Raw genomic sequence first — 19624 nt, forward strand, 5'->3', positions numbered from 1 at the left:
AAGCTATGTTTGCATTGGTAACAACAAGTAGTGACTTCAGTTTTAAAGAGCAATGATAAACCGTAATCGTAGAGAATTATTTTTATCTAGGTACAGTCAGCTTTGAATTAACCATACTAACAGGCCAGACAAGTAATCTGCTTTCATTACCACCCAGACACCTCTATACAAGCTATCAAAGCAAACAGCTAGATGGTGAGCAATCTGCATATCTGTCCCTGGAAACGATAGCGATATACTTATCTAAATCAGCAGTTCCACAGGTCAAAATTATCTTTACAAGAATACTAAGATGTTACTTGCATTTTTCACTCTCATTTCCTCTCATAGACTGCTATATCTTGGTATCATAATATTGTAATAAAATAAGATCATGTGGTAAAAGGTGAAAATAGTTTTGATGTCCTTTTCCTGTTACCAGTTAGCTGCCAGTTAAGTACAGATTCTGTTTTTAGGTTGAGGTGCTTTTAACGTTCTATGCTGCGAATTTAACCAAGATAGAATGTGGTTTAGAAAGGGAAAAAAGATTAGTTGTAGACCAAAAAAAAAAAAAAAGGGGGGGATTGAGGATTCAAAATGTACTCAACATTCATTCATTTAACAATTATTTATTGAGCACTTACTGCGTACCAGGTAGTCTTTTAGTTACTAGGAGTATTGCCATAAAGAAAACAGACTAACGTGTCTGCCCTCATGGATTTTCCATTCTCATGAGGGGAGAAAGTTACAGGATAAATAAATAAAATACATAGTTTATAAATGTGATAAATGCGATAGAGAAAAATAAAGCAGGGAGGGGATAATGGAAAGTTAAGGGCAGAGTGCATAAAGTGGTCAGAGAAGGCCTCATTGGAAAGTAAAAACTTGAAGGATGTACAGGAAGAGTGTTGCAGGCTATGGGCACAGCTAGTGCAAAGGCCCTGTGGTAGAAGCAGGCCTCATATGTTTTTGAAACAGCAGGAAGACCCGTGCAGAGTGCACCAGGGAGAGTGGAAGATGAGGGTGGAAAAACAAAACAAATTGTTTAGGGACTTGTGGACCATTGTTTAAGCACTTTGGCTTCCACTCTGAGTGAGATGGGAAGCATTTAGTAGTGATTTCATTTTCAGAAATATCATCTTGCATTTTTGTCAAGGAGCCATTATTCATCAAGCTGCCTGTCAGTAGCTACAATCTTAAATGTAAATGTTCTTAAATGGTTTTGTTTGGAGAAAAATAAAATTTATATTTTTACCAGACTATTAATGAAAGATGTAGAAAGTTAATTGCTATCTTCCTAAAAATGTATGATTCTTAGTATTTGTACATTAATGTACCATTTCATTGAAACAGAACTATTTGTTCTGCATGTTGCTGCAATAATTCTTTATGTGTGGTTTTTTTTTTTTTTTTACTTGGCTATTTAATGTTGACTTTTTTTTTTTTTTAAAAGATGTGTTGGTTAATTGCCTCATAACAGGCTTTGCATTGAAGGCTGATCTTTTTTTGTGCCTGTGCATGTATCTTTTGCTTGTTTGTGCTTGTGATAATAATTGTGCTTTTCGGTAGACATCATATCTCAGTTATGAAAATCAATTTTTATAAATGGTTTGATGCAGCTAAAATTCTGTTGTGTCTTGTCTTGATTAGCATCTTCTAAAGTACTAAAGAGCATGTGTGAGAATTTCTACAAATATTCAAAGCCCAAGAAAATTCGAGTATGTGTCGGAACCTGGAATGTGAATGGTGGGAAGCAGTTTCGCAGCATAGCTTTTAAGAATCAAACACTCACTGACTGGCTTCTTGATGCACCCAAGTTAGCTGGCATCCAGGAGTTTCAAGGTTGGCTTTTTATAATTTGGATTTAGTTAATAAATCCTGACTGTGATGTATTGATCTAGAAAACAAATATAGCACTTCAGAGTATGCATTAATTTATGAAAGAAACTTGGAGCTATACATTTGAAGACCGATGTCTTTAAAGATCACATCTATTAAAATCTTACCTTTTTAAAATTTCTAGACCTTTGTTTTCTACTTCATAAAAACATATAATGGTAAAACAAAAAATCTTTTTCTTTTCATAGTTTATTCTCAGGAAGTAGGAATTCACACATAGATTTCTTTGAAGGCAACCACACATATAAGAAAATCTAGTTTTGTTTTTATTTGTTTATTTTATTTAACATTGATCGTTTTTTAATTTTAACCAAAATTACATAATTAAAATATAATTGATCATTTGGGTTTTATTTTTCAAACCTACTATGTCCCATTTTTCAATTCTTAATCCTCTATTTAGTTACTAGATAAGAAACGTCAGAGTGGGTCTTGAGCAGCCTTATAAAACTAGTGATATTTATTGGTACTTTATGTGATGACTTAAGAATATTGGTTTATCCTTGAAAAACTTTGTTGGCATTCAGTTTGGGTTCTCTGCACCAAACTGTTAATAGCCAGAAACAAACATTGAGCCGAGGATACTTAATTATTAAGATTTTGGGCTGGGCACAGTGGCTCATGCCTGTAATCCCAGCACTTTGGGAGGCCGAGGTGGGTGGATCACCTGAGGACAGGAGTTTGAGACCAGCCTGGCCAACATGGTGAAACCCCATCTCTACTAAAAATAAAAAGTTAGACGGGCGTGGTGGCGTGCACCTGTAATCCCAGCTACTCGGGAGGCTGAGGCAGGAGAATCGTTTGAATTCAGGAGGTAGAGGTTGTGGTGAGCTGAGATCCCTCCACTGCATTTCAGCTTGGGCGACAAGAGTGAAACTCCTTCTCAAAAAAACAAAAGAGAAAGGGCATTTTAATAAAAAGTTTGGGGAAAATCCCAGGGTTTAAGATGAAACTGATGAAAAATAACTAGAAAAGAAAAATTTTATCTCACACCATTTCCTATACACATCACCCTCACATATAAAACTTGGTAATTATATACTATTTAAAAAGGAATTAAAGTTAACTTTTAAAAAGAAGAAAATTAAGTTCATGATTCTAATCAAAATCTTTTTTTCTTTCTTTCTTTCTTTTTTTTTTTTTTTTTGAGATTGAGTTTAGCTCTTGTTGCCCAGGCTATAGTGCAGTGGCAGGATCTCGGCTCACTGCAACCTCTACCTCCTGAGTTCAAACGATTCTCCTGCCTTAACCTCCTGAGTAGCTGGGATTACAGGCATCTGCTACCACGCCTGGCTAATTTTTTGTATTTTTAGTAGAGATGGGGTTTTGCCATGTTGGCCAGGCTGGTCTCAAACTCCAGACCTCAGGTGATCCACCCACCTTGGCTTCCCAAAGTGTTGTGATTACAGGCGTGAGGCACTGTACCCAGCCTACAATGCCCTTTCTTTCTTAACCGAACTTGAAGTTGTAATAGTAATAATAAAATAACAGCTAACAGTATAATTCTGTGTACTTTACATGTGTTCATTTAATCCTCAGAGCTGACCTATTATTTCGTAGACACCATTATTCCAATTTTACAGATGAAGAAACTGAGACATAGAAAGGGAAGGAACCTGCCCATGTTCGTGCAGTAGTGGCAAAGCCAGGATTTGAACTAAGGCAGTTTGGCTTTAGAGTCTGTATGCCAGGCTGCATTTTATGTGTGAACTTGGGTGAGCCTCCTGTCTGTACATAAAAGACAAAAATAATCTTTCTTATGTTTGTGTGGCAGATTAAATGAGATGATGTATGCATGATCCTTGCACATAATAGCAGTCAATAATTCTTTTTAAATTTCAGTATCAGTTCAGATTATAGGCTCTTCTTTTTTTTTTTTTTTCTTTTTGAGACAGGGTCTTTTTCTGTTGCCCAGGCTAGGGTGCAGTATCTATATCATAGGTCATTATAACCTCAAACTCCTGGGCTCAAGAGATCCTCACTCCTCAGCCTTCTGAGTAGCTAGGACTACAGGCATGCCACCATGCTAAGCTAATTTTTTTATTTTTATTTTTTTGTAGTGATGGAGTCTCACTATATTGCCCAGGCTGGTCTCAAACTCCTGGCTTTAAGTGATCCTCTCACCTCAACCTTCCAAAGGATTTGGCATTACAGGCAGGGGCTATAGCATCTGGCCATATAGGCTCTTTCTAGCTATTTGTCCCCATTTCTAGAAACTTGGGGCACCTGAAGTCTCGCTGGGCAGCTTTCTCAGGCGACTCTGTACTCCATTAGTTCTTGTAGTTTCCAGAGTGCCAGTAGCTAGACAGGGTGATGTGTCCTACTTTCTGGATCTCTCCTAGTTTTCCTGGATTTCTTTCACCCAGAAAATAGCAAAAAGATCAAGCTTATGTTTTTCAAATTTGAATGTGAAAAAATTCCTCCCAACTGTTACCAGCAATTTGAGGTAGTTTCTCAGTCACTTTATTCTTTGTGCCTTTTCTGAATAATTTCTTTCTCTCTCAAGTTTTATGTGAGATTTTGATTTGAGAAATGATTTGTTTCTGTGCTGTTTCTGGTAAAAACTTTAGCAAGAATTTTTTCAAAGTGAATTCTGAAAGGACTGAAGAATCTTCAAGGATAAGTCTTAAAGAAGCAAACTTAGGACACCCTAATAGAAAGTAAATTTTAATAATTTTATTCCACTCAAGAATTTTTGCCTTTAATGTGAATTTGGTTAAACTCAAAACACAAAAATCAATTTTTATGAGCTCTGGTGTTATATTGTATTGGGTGGGGTTGCCATTTGCCTGAGGCTATATTTAAAAGTATTTCTTGGATGCTTAATTTTAGATAAAAGAAGTAAGCCAACTGATATATTTGCAATTGGTTTTGAAGAAATGGTAGAATTGAATGCTGGAAACATTGTGAATGCAAGGTAAGCTAACCACATTAATACGCTGAAAAGTTTGCCAGTTGAGGGAAACTATGGAGGACAGATAAGTAATTGTTACAAGGATAGTTTGAAATAATAAATGGAAAAGTGCTTGTTAAACTGTAAAAGAGCATTTCGCATACTTTTGGGTCTGAGGATTTCTCTGCACACTTAAAAATATTGAGAATGTTAAATAACTTTTGTTAATGTTGTTTATGTCTTTCTATTTATATTAGAAATTAGAAATGAAAATTTAAAAACATTTAATTCACTTAAAAACAATAATAAACCTATTGCATGCTAACATAAAATAAATTTTTTGAAAAATAACTGTTTCAAAACAAAAAATTTACTGAGAAGGGTGGCACTGTCTTGTCGTTTTCCAAATCTCTTTAATGTCTAGTTTAAGACAGCCAGATTCTTAAATCTGCTTCTGTGTCAGTCTGCTGCAGTATGTTGTTTTGATTGAAGTATATGGAGAAAAATCACATAACTATGTAGTTTGAAAAGGAAATATTTTAATAACCTTTCTAGATAATTTCTTCTCTGATACTACACCAAAACAGATCATTTCTTCTCTGCTGTAGTGTAGATAACAGAGAAGTATTATCTTGGTGTAGTATAGATAAGACACTACACCAAATGGTAGTGTCTTAAAGGTTAGTTGCAAAATGGAATCTGAAACCGTATTGATGAACTTTTTGTGCTCTATTATTCTAAAATTCATCTTTTACCTTTGCATGATTTGGTAACATCATGTATTGGTCACTTGGGTTCCCTAAGTTATGTAGCGCTTCCAAATTTTACACATTTCATTATATAATACCAAAGCATCATATTGTTTAATTACCATCGCTGGTATTTGCATCAGAAAATAATTGTTGGGAAGCTGTAAGGATCATGGTAGCAGATACAAGTTTTCCAGAATACTAATTTTTGCCTGAAAACTCAAGTTTTTTCATTGAAAACAAATGCTCTTGGTTGTTTTTCTTGAAGAGACAGACTTAGCTGAAAAAAATGCCAAGTAACCTAAATCTGAATAACCATTGTCTGTCATTAGTTCTTTTAAGGAAAAATTATATTCCAAAGAAAAAGTGGCAGTTTGACTCCCAACTTAAAGTATTTTCTTTTTTTGAGTTATAGATCATAAGTCAGTATGCAACTAAAGTGCTTTGTGTTTATTTCCTGTGTATCACACAGAATATTAAAAAGATGTGACCTGGGTTGAGCTTTAATAAAATTAATAATGTCTGTTGCTTCATCAAGGACATTCTTAGGTGAAGTGGCAATTTTTTTTTTTTTTCTGCAGGTATATGGCAGTGGGGATTGTAATGACGACTAGTATAGTTTGGTGCCTGGATTCAAGCGAGAGCATCAGCACTTTTACCCATTGTTGCTTTTGCACCATCAGTGCAAATGTCAGTCAACACAGTGAAAGATGTCTTAATAGTTGTGACCCCGTGGGCTTTGGGAACCCTCAAGGATGTCCCCAGATCACACTTGGGAATTGCTGCTCTGAACCCATATTATAAATACAAATTATATGAGTGAAGCTTAAAGCTTCAGTGTTTTATTTTAACAAAGTATGCTTGCTTTTAAATTTCAGCAGTTTCCCATATTTTATGATATTTTAAAGGATTTTTCAGGAGAAAATTATAGGCTGAAATAGCCATCAATCTTGCAAGTGACAAATATTTTATTAGCCAAAATGAATAACAATTCATATCAGGAAAATTGGAAAGAAATCAACTTCACTCATTTTGTTGTTTGATTATGTTTCCTGAAAAATATATTCAGGTCTTAAACTAGAATATAACTCCGAGGATTCCTAGTACTAAGTGCATGGATCAATTGTTTGTCTAAATAGAGTTTAATCAAATTCTTCTTTAGGCTAGGTTTAATCAAATTCTTCTTTAGGCTGGGCGTGGTGGCTCACACCTGTAATCCCAACACTTTGGGAGGCCAAGGCAGGCGGATCACTTGAGGTCAGGAGTTTGAGACCAGCCTGGCCAACATAGTGAAACCCTATCTCTACTAAAAATACAAAAATTAGCTGGACATGGTACCCCATGCCTGTAATCCCAGCTACTCAGGAGGCTGAGGCAGGGAGAATCACTTGAACCCGGGAGACAGAGGTTGCAGTGAGTGGAGATTATGCCACTGCACTCCAGCCTGAGCAACAGAGCGAGACTCCGTCTCAAATATATACATGTACATATATATACACACACATATACATATATATACACACATATATATATATAATATATATATTCTCTTCAATGAAGTGGTGAATATTTACTCATTTATTTAAGCAGTATCTACTGAGCACCACTCTAAGTACCTCCAATGAACCAAACAGACAAAAATCCCTATCTTCATGGACTTTGTATTCTAGTGGGAAGAATCAGACAGTGAACAATAACAACAACAAGTTAAATTATACAGCATGTTAGAAAAGTGCAATGGAAAACAGAGGAAAGGGGAACCAACTATAGGGACACAGGGAAGTGTTGGAAGTCTTAAATGAATGATCAGGATAAGGTTCATTGAGAAGATGAAGAATGAGTTTCAGCTACTTGGGGGGCTGAGGTGGGAGGATCGCTTGAGCTTAGGCAGAGGTTGCAGTGAACTGACATCCCGCCACAGCACTCCAGCTCTGGGTGACAGAGTGAGACCCCATCTCAAGAAAAAAAGATTAGGAGACATGACCAGCAAATGCAATATGTGGACCTTGTTTGGACCCTTTTTAAAGAAACAAACCAACTGTTAGAAGATTTTTTTTTATAAATGGGGAACTGTATGTATAAACTATTAGATGATAATAAGGAATTGTTAATGTTTAAATGTGATAAGGTAAAGAGGCTGGAAGAAAACAGATTGGCAAAATGTTGGTAATTTCAAAATGGGTATATGGTGGTTTGTTTAATGATTATTTCTTCTAATTTCCCATAGCAAGATTTTTTAAAAAGACATGAATTATAATTTAGAAAAATTTAAAATTTTAAAAAGTGGGGAAATGTATTTGGAAGCACATATAGTTAGCTGTCCATATCCTTGGGTCTCACATCTTTGGATTCAGCTCATCAAAATATTAAATATTTTTTTAAATTATGTCTGTACTGAACACGTGCAGACTTTTTTTTGGTCTTTTTTACTTACAGACTTTTTTGTATCATTATTCCCTAAACAATACAATATAATAACTAATTACATAGCATTACATTGTATTAGGTATTATAGGTAATCTAGAGGTGATTTAAAGTATAGGAGAGATGTACATGTACAAGTATTGCTCCATTTTATATAAGGGACTTGAGTATCCTTGGATTTTGGTATCCACAGGAGGTCCTGGAACCAATCTCCCATAGTACTGTACTTCTCTGTCATCTTAATGAATACTTAAGGAAAAAGTAAAATGTATAAGTTTGAGTTTACTCACCCAGTGAGTAGTCATTTAATGTTTTTATATTGTCTTTGTAAAGAAGTAATAAATTAGATTTTGAAATGTGGTTTTCTTTTGGCTAAATTATAGATTTTCCTTTTTAAAGGAAACAAAAACAGCCTAAGCTTCCTTCAGAGTCTTAGGAAATTTGGGTAAAGGTGTAATTGACAATTGTCATAAAAGAGGCTACTGTCAATTATCTTTTTTAAAAATTCTCTTTTTAATATTTTCTTGTAGCACAACAAATCAGAAGCTCTGGGCTGTAGAACTTCAGAAGACAATCTCCAGAGACAACAAGTATGTGCTGCTGGCTTCTGAACAGTTGGTGGGCGTCTGTTTGTTTGTTTTTATCAGACCACAGCATGCTCCTTTTATCAGGTCAGTAAACAGAACACTCCTCTAAGGCTACTTCCTACCATTACATAACAAGAAAAGCCTAGAATGTTTATTGTTTGAGTTATTCAAACAAAAACTATCTATAGTTCTTGTTTTAAAATGGGGTTTTGGGGGTTTTGATTAAAGACTCACTAATAGCTTCACTGTACTATTTCAAAGGCTTGCCCTCAAAGTACCATACCATGTGTACTTATATGATTATGTATATTCCTAATTTCCTATGCACATGGAACTCTTGAAATTTCAAATCTGCGATTTAGAATTCTTTGTTTCAAAGGGATGTTGCAGTTGATACTGTGAAGACTGGAATGGGAGGTGCAACTGGAAATAAGGGAGCAGTTGCAATCCGAATGCTCTTCCATACAACCAGCCTTTGCTTTGTCTGTAGCCACTTTGCTGCAGGGCAGTCACAAGTCAAAGAAAGAAATGAAGATTTTGTAGAAATAGCACGAAAATTGAGTTTTCCTATGGTAAGCTCTTGCTGCTTGTTCTTGAAGATAAAGCTTTGAATGTATTTTAATTTGCCCCAAATTCTACATCATTGCTTTTGAAACTTTAAGATAGTTCCTAGAAACATTAAGAATATTCACCTAAATAGATATTTCATGTATATTAACCCAAAATATCTGAGACAGGTCTCAGTCAATTTGGAAAGTTTATTTTGCCAAGGTTAAGGACGTGGCCATGATGTAGCCCCCAGAATTCAGAATGAGATGTGCCCAAGGTGGTCAGGGGCACAGTTTGCTTTTATACATTTTAGGGAGACCTGAGACATCAGCCAATATGTGTATGATGTACACTGGTTCGGTCTGGTAAGGCAGGACAACTCGAAGTCAGGGCTTTCAGGTTAGAAGTAGATAAGAGGCAAAAGGTTGCATTCTTTTAAGTCCTAGATCAGCCTTCCACTGAATACATAATTTAGTCTGGCTCAGTGAATCTGCATTTTTACATAAACAATAGGGCAGAGGAAGCAGTCAGATGTGCATTTGTCTCAGGTGAGTCTCAGAGGGATGACTTTGAGTTCTGTCTGTACTTTGTCCACAAGGAATTTCCTGTGGGCAAATTGTGAGGAAGTATGTAGCTTCTTATCTTTGGAGTTATCTTATTTAGGAATAAAGTGGGAGGCAGGTTTACCTGTCATAGTTCCTGGCTTGATTTTTCTCTGGGCTTAGTGATTTTGGGGTCCTGAGATTGATTTTCCTTTCACATGTGTTATTACTGTTGGGTTAAAGAAACAGGACATGGGAGGAGACAAGCATATCTCAGGCAAAGAAACAGTTGTAAAACATTTTTGAACATCGATTGTTTTGAATTTAAAGTTCTATCTCATTGCTTTCAGGGAAGGATGCTGTTTTCCCATGACTATGTATTTTGGTGTGGTGATTTCAACTATCGAATCGATCTCCCTAACGAAGAAGTTAAAGAGCTCATAAGACAGCAAAATTGGGATTCTCTTATAGCAGGAGATCAACTTATCAATCAGAAAAATGCTGGACAGGTATATCCATACTTCTAGCATTAAGATTTTGGGTCATGAAACATGCCTTTTTAAATCAAGATGTTTTAAAATTTTATTGGGGTCTTTTTATACTTAAATATGTATAGGTAGGTAAATAGATAATAGAATTATCTTTCCTTAAAGTATAGTAGGATGAGCTGCACGCAGACAAGAACCCCTCAGACACCGAGTTGTAGAAGGAAAGGGCTTTATTCAGCTGGGAGCATCAGCGGACTCACATATCCAAAAACTGAGCTCCCCGAGTGAGCAATTCCTGTCCTTTTTAAAGGTTTACAATTCTAAGGGGGTCCATGTGAGAGGGTCATGATCGATTGAGCAAGCAGGGGGTATGTGACTGGGGGCTGCATGCACTGGTAATCAGAATGGAACAGAAAAGGACAAGGATTTTCATGATGCTTTTCCATACAATGTCTGAAATCTATAGATAACACAAGCAGTTAGGTCAATGGTTAATTTTTAACTACCAGGCCCAGAGCTCGGTGCTGGGCTGTCTGCCTGTGGCTTCCATTTCCGCCTTTTAGTTTTTACTTCTTCTTTCTTTGGAGGCAGAAATTGGGCATAAGACAATATGAGTGGTGCTCTCCTGCTTTATTCCCCTCTTTGAGAACTTCACTCATTAGTGGGAGTTCTCACTTTCATCCTCACTTACCCATGTCGTCTTGCAAGACAGATCGATAGTGATTCCTATAGTACACTTGTGCTAAAGCATTTTGGTGAACTAAGGTAGCAATGAAACTTTTTATCATTTGAAAAAGTACAGGTAGCAAACAAGGGAGCGGTAAACAGGTTCCTATTACTATTATAACTCTTATTATAAGAGTTTTAAATCCTCCTTTCGCTGGGAACCATTTTCCAAGCATGGCCCCAGGATCAAATCCATGCCACACTTGTACAGGTACATGTGCCAGTTTTATCATATCTCTAACTATGTCTTCAACTACTTGCCCTTGATCATCTATGTATAGACAGCAATTAGTAAGGTTAAATTTCCCACAGACCCCCTCCTTCAGCTGCTAGCAAGTAGTTGAGAGCCAGTCTCTTTTGATAGATAGCATTTCTTATCTTAGTTTCTTGCCGGGCCAGAATAGTCAAGGCTCTGCAGGTTTTATTAGTGATTATTTCTAAGATAGCTTATAACTGGATGATTCGGTTGAGCATGTAAATGGTATCCTCCTGAGCCATCTTGTGCCCAAGTAGCAGGCTCGTAATATTGTATGATTCTCTTAGGGGGCCATTCATCATCTTTCCAATTCCTATAGCTATGCTTCTCTTTTCGTGGGAAGCATAGACAGGGAAGCCCAGGAGTTCGCCTGTCTTTATGGGCAGTAAGAAGAAAGATGGTTTAATAGTGCCAACACAACTACCTGCCCACTGGTCAGGTAATTTGGCGTAAGCTGTATGCCCACATATCCGGTATAATCCAGTGGGGGCTGTCCAGTTCCCTGGGAGTCCGGGTGGGTCCACATGGTTTGCAACTTTGGGAATTTACTAAATGGATTCCTTTCTGTGTGATTTGAACTCCACCAAGTGACTGTTTTTGTGGTACTGTTATACAGTTTCTGTCCCAGACAACTAAGTTGTTCTACGGGGTGAGTGAATTCTTTTCCTTTTCTAGCTATACAATATTGCCCAATAATTGGGGTTTTTAGGACCCAGAAATTATCAGGGTGATTCTTTTGCACCAGGAGTTCATCAGGAACTGGGTTCGTAGGTACTAATTCTCAGGCTTCCCATGGCCATTGATCTCCCATTATAGTTCCTCCATGTACATAACATGAAGTGACATTGAGAGACTGGGCTACATGCTCGGCTAGTTGCAAACAAATTTCTTGTTTTTCCTGGAGTTTCTGGTACTGGCACATTTAGTTAATCATAGAAAGTCTGAAGCACTGGCTCAGGAGAGGGTTTGTAAACTTCTCCTAGAACTAAGATATTTACTCAAGGATCCAGTCCGGCCCCATCGATTCCTAAGATCACACGCTCCCCTTTTTTCCAGCAAGGATCAAGGGGATTGGTTATTACTAGCTCTAAGGGGTTACATTGTCCCTTAATACAGGAAGGGCCACTTTTTCCTTTCTGAAGGTGTACTGGATCCTTTTCATTTTTTATCCAAGTGGCCCGAATGACACAAGACCAGTATCCACATTCATTTCCACACAGTCCTAATTCATGACAAATGTACTGATTTTTGGTCATACAGCCTTTTCCCAATCAAAAGAGCCACACCCATTCCTAACTTATTGCTATTAATGACAGCACAGGCATCAAATTTCATGATTATGTGTTTGGGCACCCCTTTTGCTTCTGTTCTGGCTGATACTTTACTTGTATCATTTACAAGTCCCCACCACTCTTCAGTCCTTAATCTTACTTCAAAAACTGTGGACTTGGGAGGCTCAGAGGGGCCATAACACACATCTGGTGGGTCGTTTCCTGGGCTACATACCTTGTACGGAGTGTCATTATATAAACATGTTCCTTTTAAAATTCCTAGGCATTCATAGTAACTATATAGAACAGAAAGACTGTTTTAACTTGTTGCTCTACCTCAGTAACCTGATGTATATACACTGAGAGCAGTCCTCCATGCGGGGAAAATCAGTGGAAGTTTTTACCATACAAGTCCAAATTATAAGGAAAATGAGTCCCACGATGATTCACCTCAGCTTCGGCTGTGCGTAGACCAGTCAGCTTCCGGGTGTGACTGGAGCAGGGCTTGTCATCCTCCTTAGAGTCACTTTGCAGGGGTTGTCCAGGCTCGGTTTTGCCTCCCAAATTTCAGCAGCTGCAGGCTTCACATGGCTGTGGTGGATCCAGGGTGGGATTTCTTCTGCCTTTACAGCCGTGGGGGTGGTCAGGATGACGGCGTGAGGTCTTTTCCACCGTGGCCGCAAAGGGGCTACGTTCCAGTCCTTGATCCACATGCAATCACCTGGAGAGAAAGGGTGAGCTGAGGAGAATAAGCTGACGGAACACCTCTCATTTACCCAAGTTGAGATTGTTTGTGTAATTTTTCCCAAAGCCTGTAGCTGTCACTGTAACTCAATTTCACCAAACTCTCGGGGAGTGCCTGGAAGTCTCCCTAGTATAGGAGGAGGCCTATGATACAGTATTTCTTTTTTTTTTTTTTTTTTGAGGCAGAGTCTTGCTCTGTCGCCCAGGCTGGAGTGCAGTGGCACAATCTCGGCTCACTGCAAGTGCTGCCCCCCCGGGTTCATGCCATTCTCCTGCTTCAGCCTCCCAAGTAGCTGGGACTACAGGCGCCCGTCACCACGCCCGGCTAACTTTTTGTATATTTTTTTTTAGTAGAGATGGGGTTTTACCATATTAGCCAGGATGGTCTCAATCTCCTGACCTCGTGATCTGCCTGCCTCGGCCTCCCAAAGTGCTGGGATTACAGGCGTGAGCCACCATGCCTGGCCAATACAGTATTTCATAAGGGGAGTATCCTGTTTTCTTAGAAGGGGTGCATCTGATTTTAAACAATACCATACGAAGGGCCTATATCCATTTTAATCCTGTTTCCTGACATACTTTCCCTAAACTATTTTTGATAGTCTGATTCATTCGCTCCACCTTTCCGGAACTCTGAGGTCGGTAGGCGGCATGTAGCTTCCAAGTGATTCCTAATGCCTTTGCTGTCTTCTGTACCAAGTCAGCCACGAACGCTGGCCCGTTATGTGAGCTGATTTGTAAGGGCAGTCCAAACCTAGGAATAAGATCTCGGAGAAGCACACAGGTTACTTCATAGGCCTTTTCAGTTTGTGTTGGATAAGCCTCCACCCACCCAGAGTAAGTACACACAAGAACCAGCAAATACTTGTTACCTCCACGTTTCGGCATTTCTGTGAAATCCACCTGAAGATCCTCAAAAGGAGCCGCTCCATAAGCTTGTATGCTGGGTGGAACAGTGGGGCCTTGCCTCGCATTGTGCTGTCGGCAAGTAACGCGCCGTTGTGCTGCTGCTTTGGCAAGGGCTGGCAAGTGTGAGATGTAGAAGTACCAGCCTAACAACTTTTCAAGTGAGTCTTGACCTAGATGAGTGGTTTCATGCACAACCAGTACAACTGTGGCTGTCAGCAGCTGCAGCACAGCTACCTTCCCATCTGGCAATCTGATCCATCCTTCTTTTATTACTTGCCCCACTTCTGTGTGGAAAAAGTCCTTTTCTTCCTTAGAATAGGTAGGTACCAGGTCAGATGTTTGAGGGAGTAAGGGGGCTGCTACTGATGCGCAGTAAGGGGTAGATGCTGCTTTTTGAGTTTTTGAGTCAGCTTGGGAGTTTCCTAAGGCCACTGAGGTGGAGGCTCACTGGTGTCCCCTGCAGTGCATGACTGCCACCTTCTGAGGTTTCCGCACTGTCTCTAATAATTGTAGAATTTCTTGTTGATATTTTATGTCCTTTCCCCCAGAGTTTAACAGGCCCCTTTCCTTATATAATGCTCCATGCACTTGGACGGTTAGAAAGGCGTATCGAGAGTCAGTGTAGATGTTAATAGTCTTACCTTCACTGAGTTGTAGAGCCCGAGCTAAAGCAATGAGCTCAGCCTTCTGGACTGAAGTGCGCTGTGTCTATGGCTTGGCTTCAGTGACAGCATTCAAAGTTACCACCGCATATCCTGCACATCTTTCTCCTTAGGTTGATGAAGCTACTCCCGTCCATGTATAACTCCCAGTCTACTGATGCCCATGGCTGGTCCCAAAGGTCAGGTCTGCTAGAATAAACTGAGTCCAACGCTTCTACACAGTTATGCTTGACCGGGCTCTCTGATACTGGGAGCAGGGTGGTGGAATTTAGGGTGTTACAGTCTTCAGTGGTTATGCGTGGATTTTCACATAGCAAGCTTTGGTACTTGGTTAATCTAGCATTTGTTAGCCAGTGATGTCCTTTGGTATTCATCAAGTTACCACAGCATGGGAGGGAGGCCTTTATATTCAGGTTTTGCCCAAGGGTTAGTTTATCTGCTTCTTGTGCTTACTGGGCCGTTGCCGCCAGGGCCCTTAGACATGGGGGCCAGCCTTTGGAAACCCCATCTAGTTTTGAAAGATAGGCCACTGGCCTTGGCCAGAGCCACACAGTCTAGGTTAAAACTCCAACTGCCATTTTTTATCTTTCTGACACATAGAGTGTAAAGGGCTTTGTCAAATCTGGTAGTCCTAGGGCTGGGGCCAACATAAGTTTTTCCTTTAACTCACGGGGACCTGCCACGCGCTGCTCTGGTGAGGCGTTCCACTGGGGCAGTTACCTACCCGGGAGTGCTCTCAGGATCCGCGTCGCTCAGGCTGACCAGAATCCCCCACAGGGATGCTCCACAGGGCAGGCCTAAGCTGCCTAAGGGGCTGCCTCCACAGTCAGTTAATCACCTCGCTTCCTGGTCCGTTAATCACCTTGCTTCCTGGGCAGGGAACCAAGAAATGTAGCAGCACGAGCCTTAGACAAGAACCCCTCAGACACTGAGTTGTAGAAGGAAAGGGCTTTATTCAGCTGGGAGCATCAGTGGACTCACATCTCCAAAAACCAAGCTCCCCAAGTGAGCAATTCCTGTCCCTTTTAAGGGCTTACAACTCCAAGGGGGTCTGCGTGATAGGGTCATGATTGATTGAGCAAGCAGGGGGTATGTGACCGGGGGCTGCATGCACTGATGAACAGAACAGAACAAGACAGGGATTTTCATGATGCTTTTCCATACAATGCCTGAAATCTATAGATAACACAAGCAGTTAGATCAGGGGTTGATTTTTAACTACCAGGCCCAGGGTGCGCGGTGCCAGGCTGTCTGCCTGTGGCTTCCATTTCTGCCTTTTAGTTTTTACTTCTTTCTTTGGAGGCAGAAATTGGGCATAAGACAATATGAGGGTTGGTGTCCTCCCTTAAAAGTAATAAAAGTAGGAAAGAGAAAACCTATAATAATTCCCATAAAGAAAAATATATTATGTATCTATAAGATTCACTTTCAAATAGAAGGATAAACTTTTTTTTCCTTGGTAATAGTTTAGAATCTTAGTCTTTAGGGCTATTTTTTTGGGGGGGTTAAGTCTTGTGGTTATTGACTTTTCTTTTGTTTATGTCATCTGACTTTTGAAACACTTCTTAAAGCTTATGACCACAAAATTTGGGAAGAATTTATTAAATATATATATGTTTTAGGTAAAAGGATCAGTGGCCATCTGGTATGGTGCCTGGTGATCCCCAGACTTGAATTCTAACACTTCGGGCACCATGTTACCTTTTCAGGCCTCAGCACCTCATCTGAGAATAAGATATCAGGCTAGATGTTTCCAAAATCCCATTTACAGTTCCAAATGTCTCATATAGCTCAAAGATGGGGCAGAATTCCCTTATTCATGTGGTTAGTTTAATCGAATGTCAAACAAGTGGTATTGAAGCAGGATATTTCCGTGACCCCTTCGCAAGTGGGAACTGGAGTGCATGGGCACTGACGGGGCGAACTCCATTCACTTGACCTGCGCTCCACCCCTGTGTGGGGGGTAGTTCTGGTGAGTGAGTACAGGAGGTGGGGTGAGCACTTTTGGGCACCAGCAAGAACGAACTCTGTACCAGCCCCGAGGCAGCATCTAGGGGAGGGTGCCTGCAACCGCTGAAGCCCCAGAGGAAGTGTTACAGTGCCATTTTAGCTTTGCCGCCTGCAGATGGCTCAAGTGTTAACAGCTTAGTGGAGGGTCAGTGTGACAGCCTTATGCTCCCACACTTATGGCACCCGAGTTCTTGTGTGGTGTCCAGGAGGAATGAGGTCGCATGAACAAATTGAAGATGGTAAATGTGGGGGATTTTAGTGCCGATGAAAATGGCTCTTGGTGGGAAGGGGAGCTAAAAAGAGGACAAAGCAATAAATAATCTTCCCCTGAAGTCCAGCCATCACATGGCTAGACTCCTCTCCAAAACTACACTGCCAAGCTGTCCCTTTGAAGACAAGCTGCTTCTCTCTGATGTCCAGCTGCTTCTCTCTGCCAGCTGAGCCTGGGGTTTTTATGGGCACAGGACTGGGGGCAAGGCAGGCCATGGGCGGTTTTGAAAAAAGCAACATTTGGGTGGGAAAACAGGGATATAAGTTCTCACGTGGGGCTCTGGTAACAGGCTTTTTGGCTTGAGGGTGGAGCCCTTGCTGGGGACACACCCACTTCTGCCCAGAATTTCCCTGCCTCCTATCCCTATCAGTATGAAAAAGGCTCCGTCTCAGGTTATTTTTCTAAGCTTTGTTCCATTCAGCTAGAAGTGTTCGTCAGACGCATACAGATTTCTTCTGAGAAGATCCAGCATATAGTAGACATTTAATGGATGGCTGCCTGCATGAAAACAGAACTTGTTGCTATTTGGGAATGACTTATTTTGTATATGTTTATTTTAGATTTTTAGAGGATTTTTAGAAGGAAAGGTAACCTTTGCTCCGACGTATAAGTATGACTTGTTTTCTGACGACTATGACACCAGTGAAAAGTGCCGCACCCCTGCATGGACAGACCGTGTCCTTTGGAGAAGGAGGAAATGGCCTTTTGATAGATCAGGTTGGGAAATGGACTTCTTTATTTAAATGAACTAATGTAAACTTATGAGGAAGCAGGGAATGACATAATATCAAATGAGGAGAATATTGTTTTTCAAGAAACATCATCTAGAATAGAATAAATACATTAAATATGTCAGATTTTTAAAAATATTCTCAAATCTGTTTATAATAACTTATTTAATTTTTCAGCCTATTTTCATATAATTTCATGTAAAGAGAAGGAAATATTTTTGTGAAATTTTTAATTGAAGCTAATTTAGGTTTTTAAACTAACTTTAGTGGTTTGCATATGTTTTGAACTGCCACTTGTCTCTTGAATTGTTTATGAAACACCGTTTAGTCACAGTCCTTTAAGTAATCTCAGAAGTAAAGCTGTATCTTAATTTTTACTAAATAAAGAATAAAAAGATAACTTTACCAAAAGCCTTTCGAATTTAAAGGTGTTTAGACTGCCTGCCTATTACCAGGTGTTTCTGGCATTCCAGCCTCAAACCACTGAAGCTCACGAAAGGAAGGAGAATGCCTCTTTGCTCTACACAATCTGTCCTGCTCATACAGCTTCTCTTGTGTTTTCTTTTCTTCTGACTGCAGCTGAAGATCTAGATCTTCTAAATGCTAGTTTTCAAGATGAAAGCAAAATCCTGTACACGTGGACTCCAGGCACTTTGCTGCACTATGGAAGAGCTGAGCTGAAGACTTCTGACCATAGGTTTAAGCAGTCTCAGTTTTTCTAATGGTGTTTGAAATACACCCTTTTAAAAACATTTCTAATACATCTATCTTTCTTTATGCCTTAAGGCCTGTCGTTGCCCTGATTGATATAGATATATTTGAAGTTGAAGCTGAAGAGAGGCAAAACATTTATAAAGAAGTAATTGCAGTTCAGGGTCCACCAGATGGTACGGTATTGGTCTCAATCAAAAGTTCTTTACCAGAAAATAATTTTTTTGATGATGCCTTGATTGATGAGCTTCTGCAGCAGTTTGCAAGTTTTGGTGAAGTTATACTTATAAGGTAAGATGTTTATTATGCAAAAGTAGCTCGTGATTCATAAACAATTATTTCTATATAGAAATCACCTTATTTGGAAAAGGAGAGAATTTTTAAAAAGAAAGATATCACCTTATTTAGTGTTTAGTATATGGTATTTTTATTTCCAAACTAAAGAAAAACCATACTGTGGATATTATTCTATAGGTTTTATAACTGAATTCTCTACTTAGAAAGCTTAAATGAATAGCAAAACTTTTTTTTTTGAGACGAAGTCTGGCTCCGTCACCTAGGTTGAAGTGCAATGGCACAGTCTCTGCTCACTGCAAGCTCCGCCTCCCGGATTCACACCATTCTCCTGCCTCAGCCTCCCAAGTAGCTGGGACTACAGGCACCTGCCACCATGCCTGGCTAATTTTTTGTATTTTTTAGTAGAGATGGGGTTTCACCATGTTAGCCAGGATGGTCTCGATCTCCTGACCTCGTGATCCACCCGTCTCGGCCTCCCAAAGTGCTGGGATTACAGGCTTGAGCCACCGCGCCCGGCCGAAACTTTTTTTTTAAGACAGGGTCTCACCCAGTCGCCCAGGCTGGAATGCAGTCGTGTGTTCATGTCTCACTGCAGCCCCAACCACATGGGCTCAAGCAATTCTCCCACCTCAGCCTCCCAAATAGCTGGGTCTACAAGTGCACACCACCATGCCTGGCTAAGTTTTGTAGTTTTTGTTTGTTTATTTGTTTGTTCGTTTTGTGTTTTTTTTGTAGAGGCAGGGTTTCACCATGATGCCCAGGCTGGTCTCAAACCCCTGGCCATAAGCGATCTGCCCAGCTCAGCCCCACAAAGTGCTGGGACTACAGGCATGAGCCCCCACATCCAGCTAAATAGTGAAACTTTATGTGAACAATTGAAAACAAAAATAGGTGCAAGTTCAGATATGAACTCTCATGATTCCTAC

General features: G+C 39.8%; 1 protein-coding gene across 24 annotated transcripts in view; it reads left to right on the forward strand.

The window, feature by feature from the left end:
- SYNJ1 (synaptojanin 1) overlaps positions 1 to 19624 on the forward strand; it is a 101754-nt gene that overhangs the window by 54588 nt on the left and 27542 nt on the right. For all 24 annotated transcript variants that reach the window (XM_007964788.3, XM_007964898.3, XM_007964918.3 and 21 more), the window contains 8 exons: positions 1630 to 1821; positions 4711 to 4795; positions 8475 to 8615; positions 8911 to 9103; positions 9973 to 10131; positions 17520 to 17676; positions 18270 to 18387; positions 18477 to 18692. In XM_007964788.3, coding sequence (XP_007962979.3) covers positions 1630 to 1821; positions 4711 to 4795; positions 8475 to 8615; positions 8911 to 9103; positions 9973 to 10131; positions 17520 to 17676; positions 18270 to 18387; positions 18477 to 18692 — 1261 coding nt within the window. The remainder of the gene's footprint in view (positions 1 to 1629; positions 1822 to 4710; positions 4796 to 8474; positions 8616 to 8910; positions 9104 to 9972; positions 10132 to 17519; positions 17677 to 18269; positions 18388 to 18476; positions 18693 to 19624) is intronic.

The sequence above is a fragment of the Chlorocebus sabaeus genome, chromosome 2 (assembly GCF_047675955.1).
Source record: "Chlorocebus sabaeus isolate Y175 chromosome 2, mChlSab1.0.hap1, whole genome shotgun sequence".
NCBI lineage: Eukaryota > Metazoa > Chordata > Mammalia > Primates > Cercopithecidae > Chlorocebus > Chlorocebus sabaeus.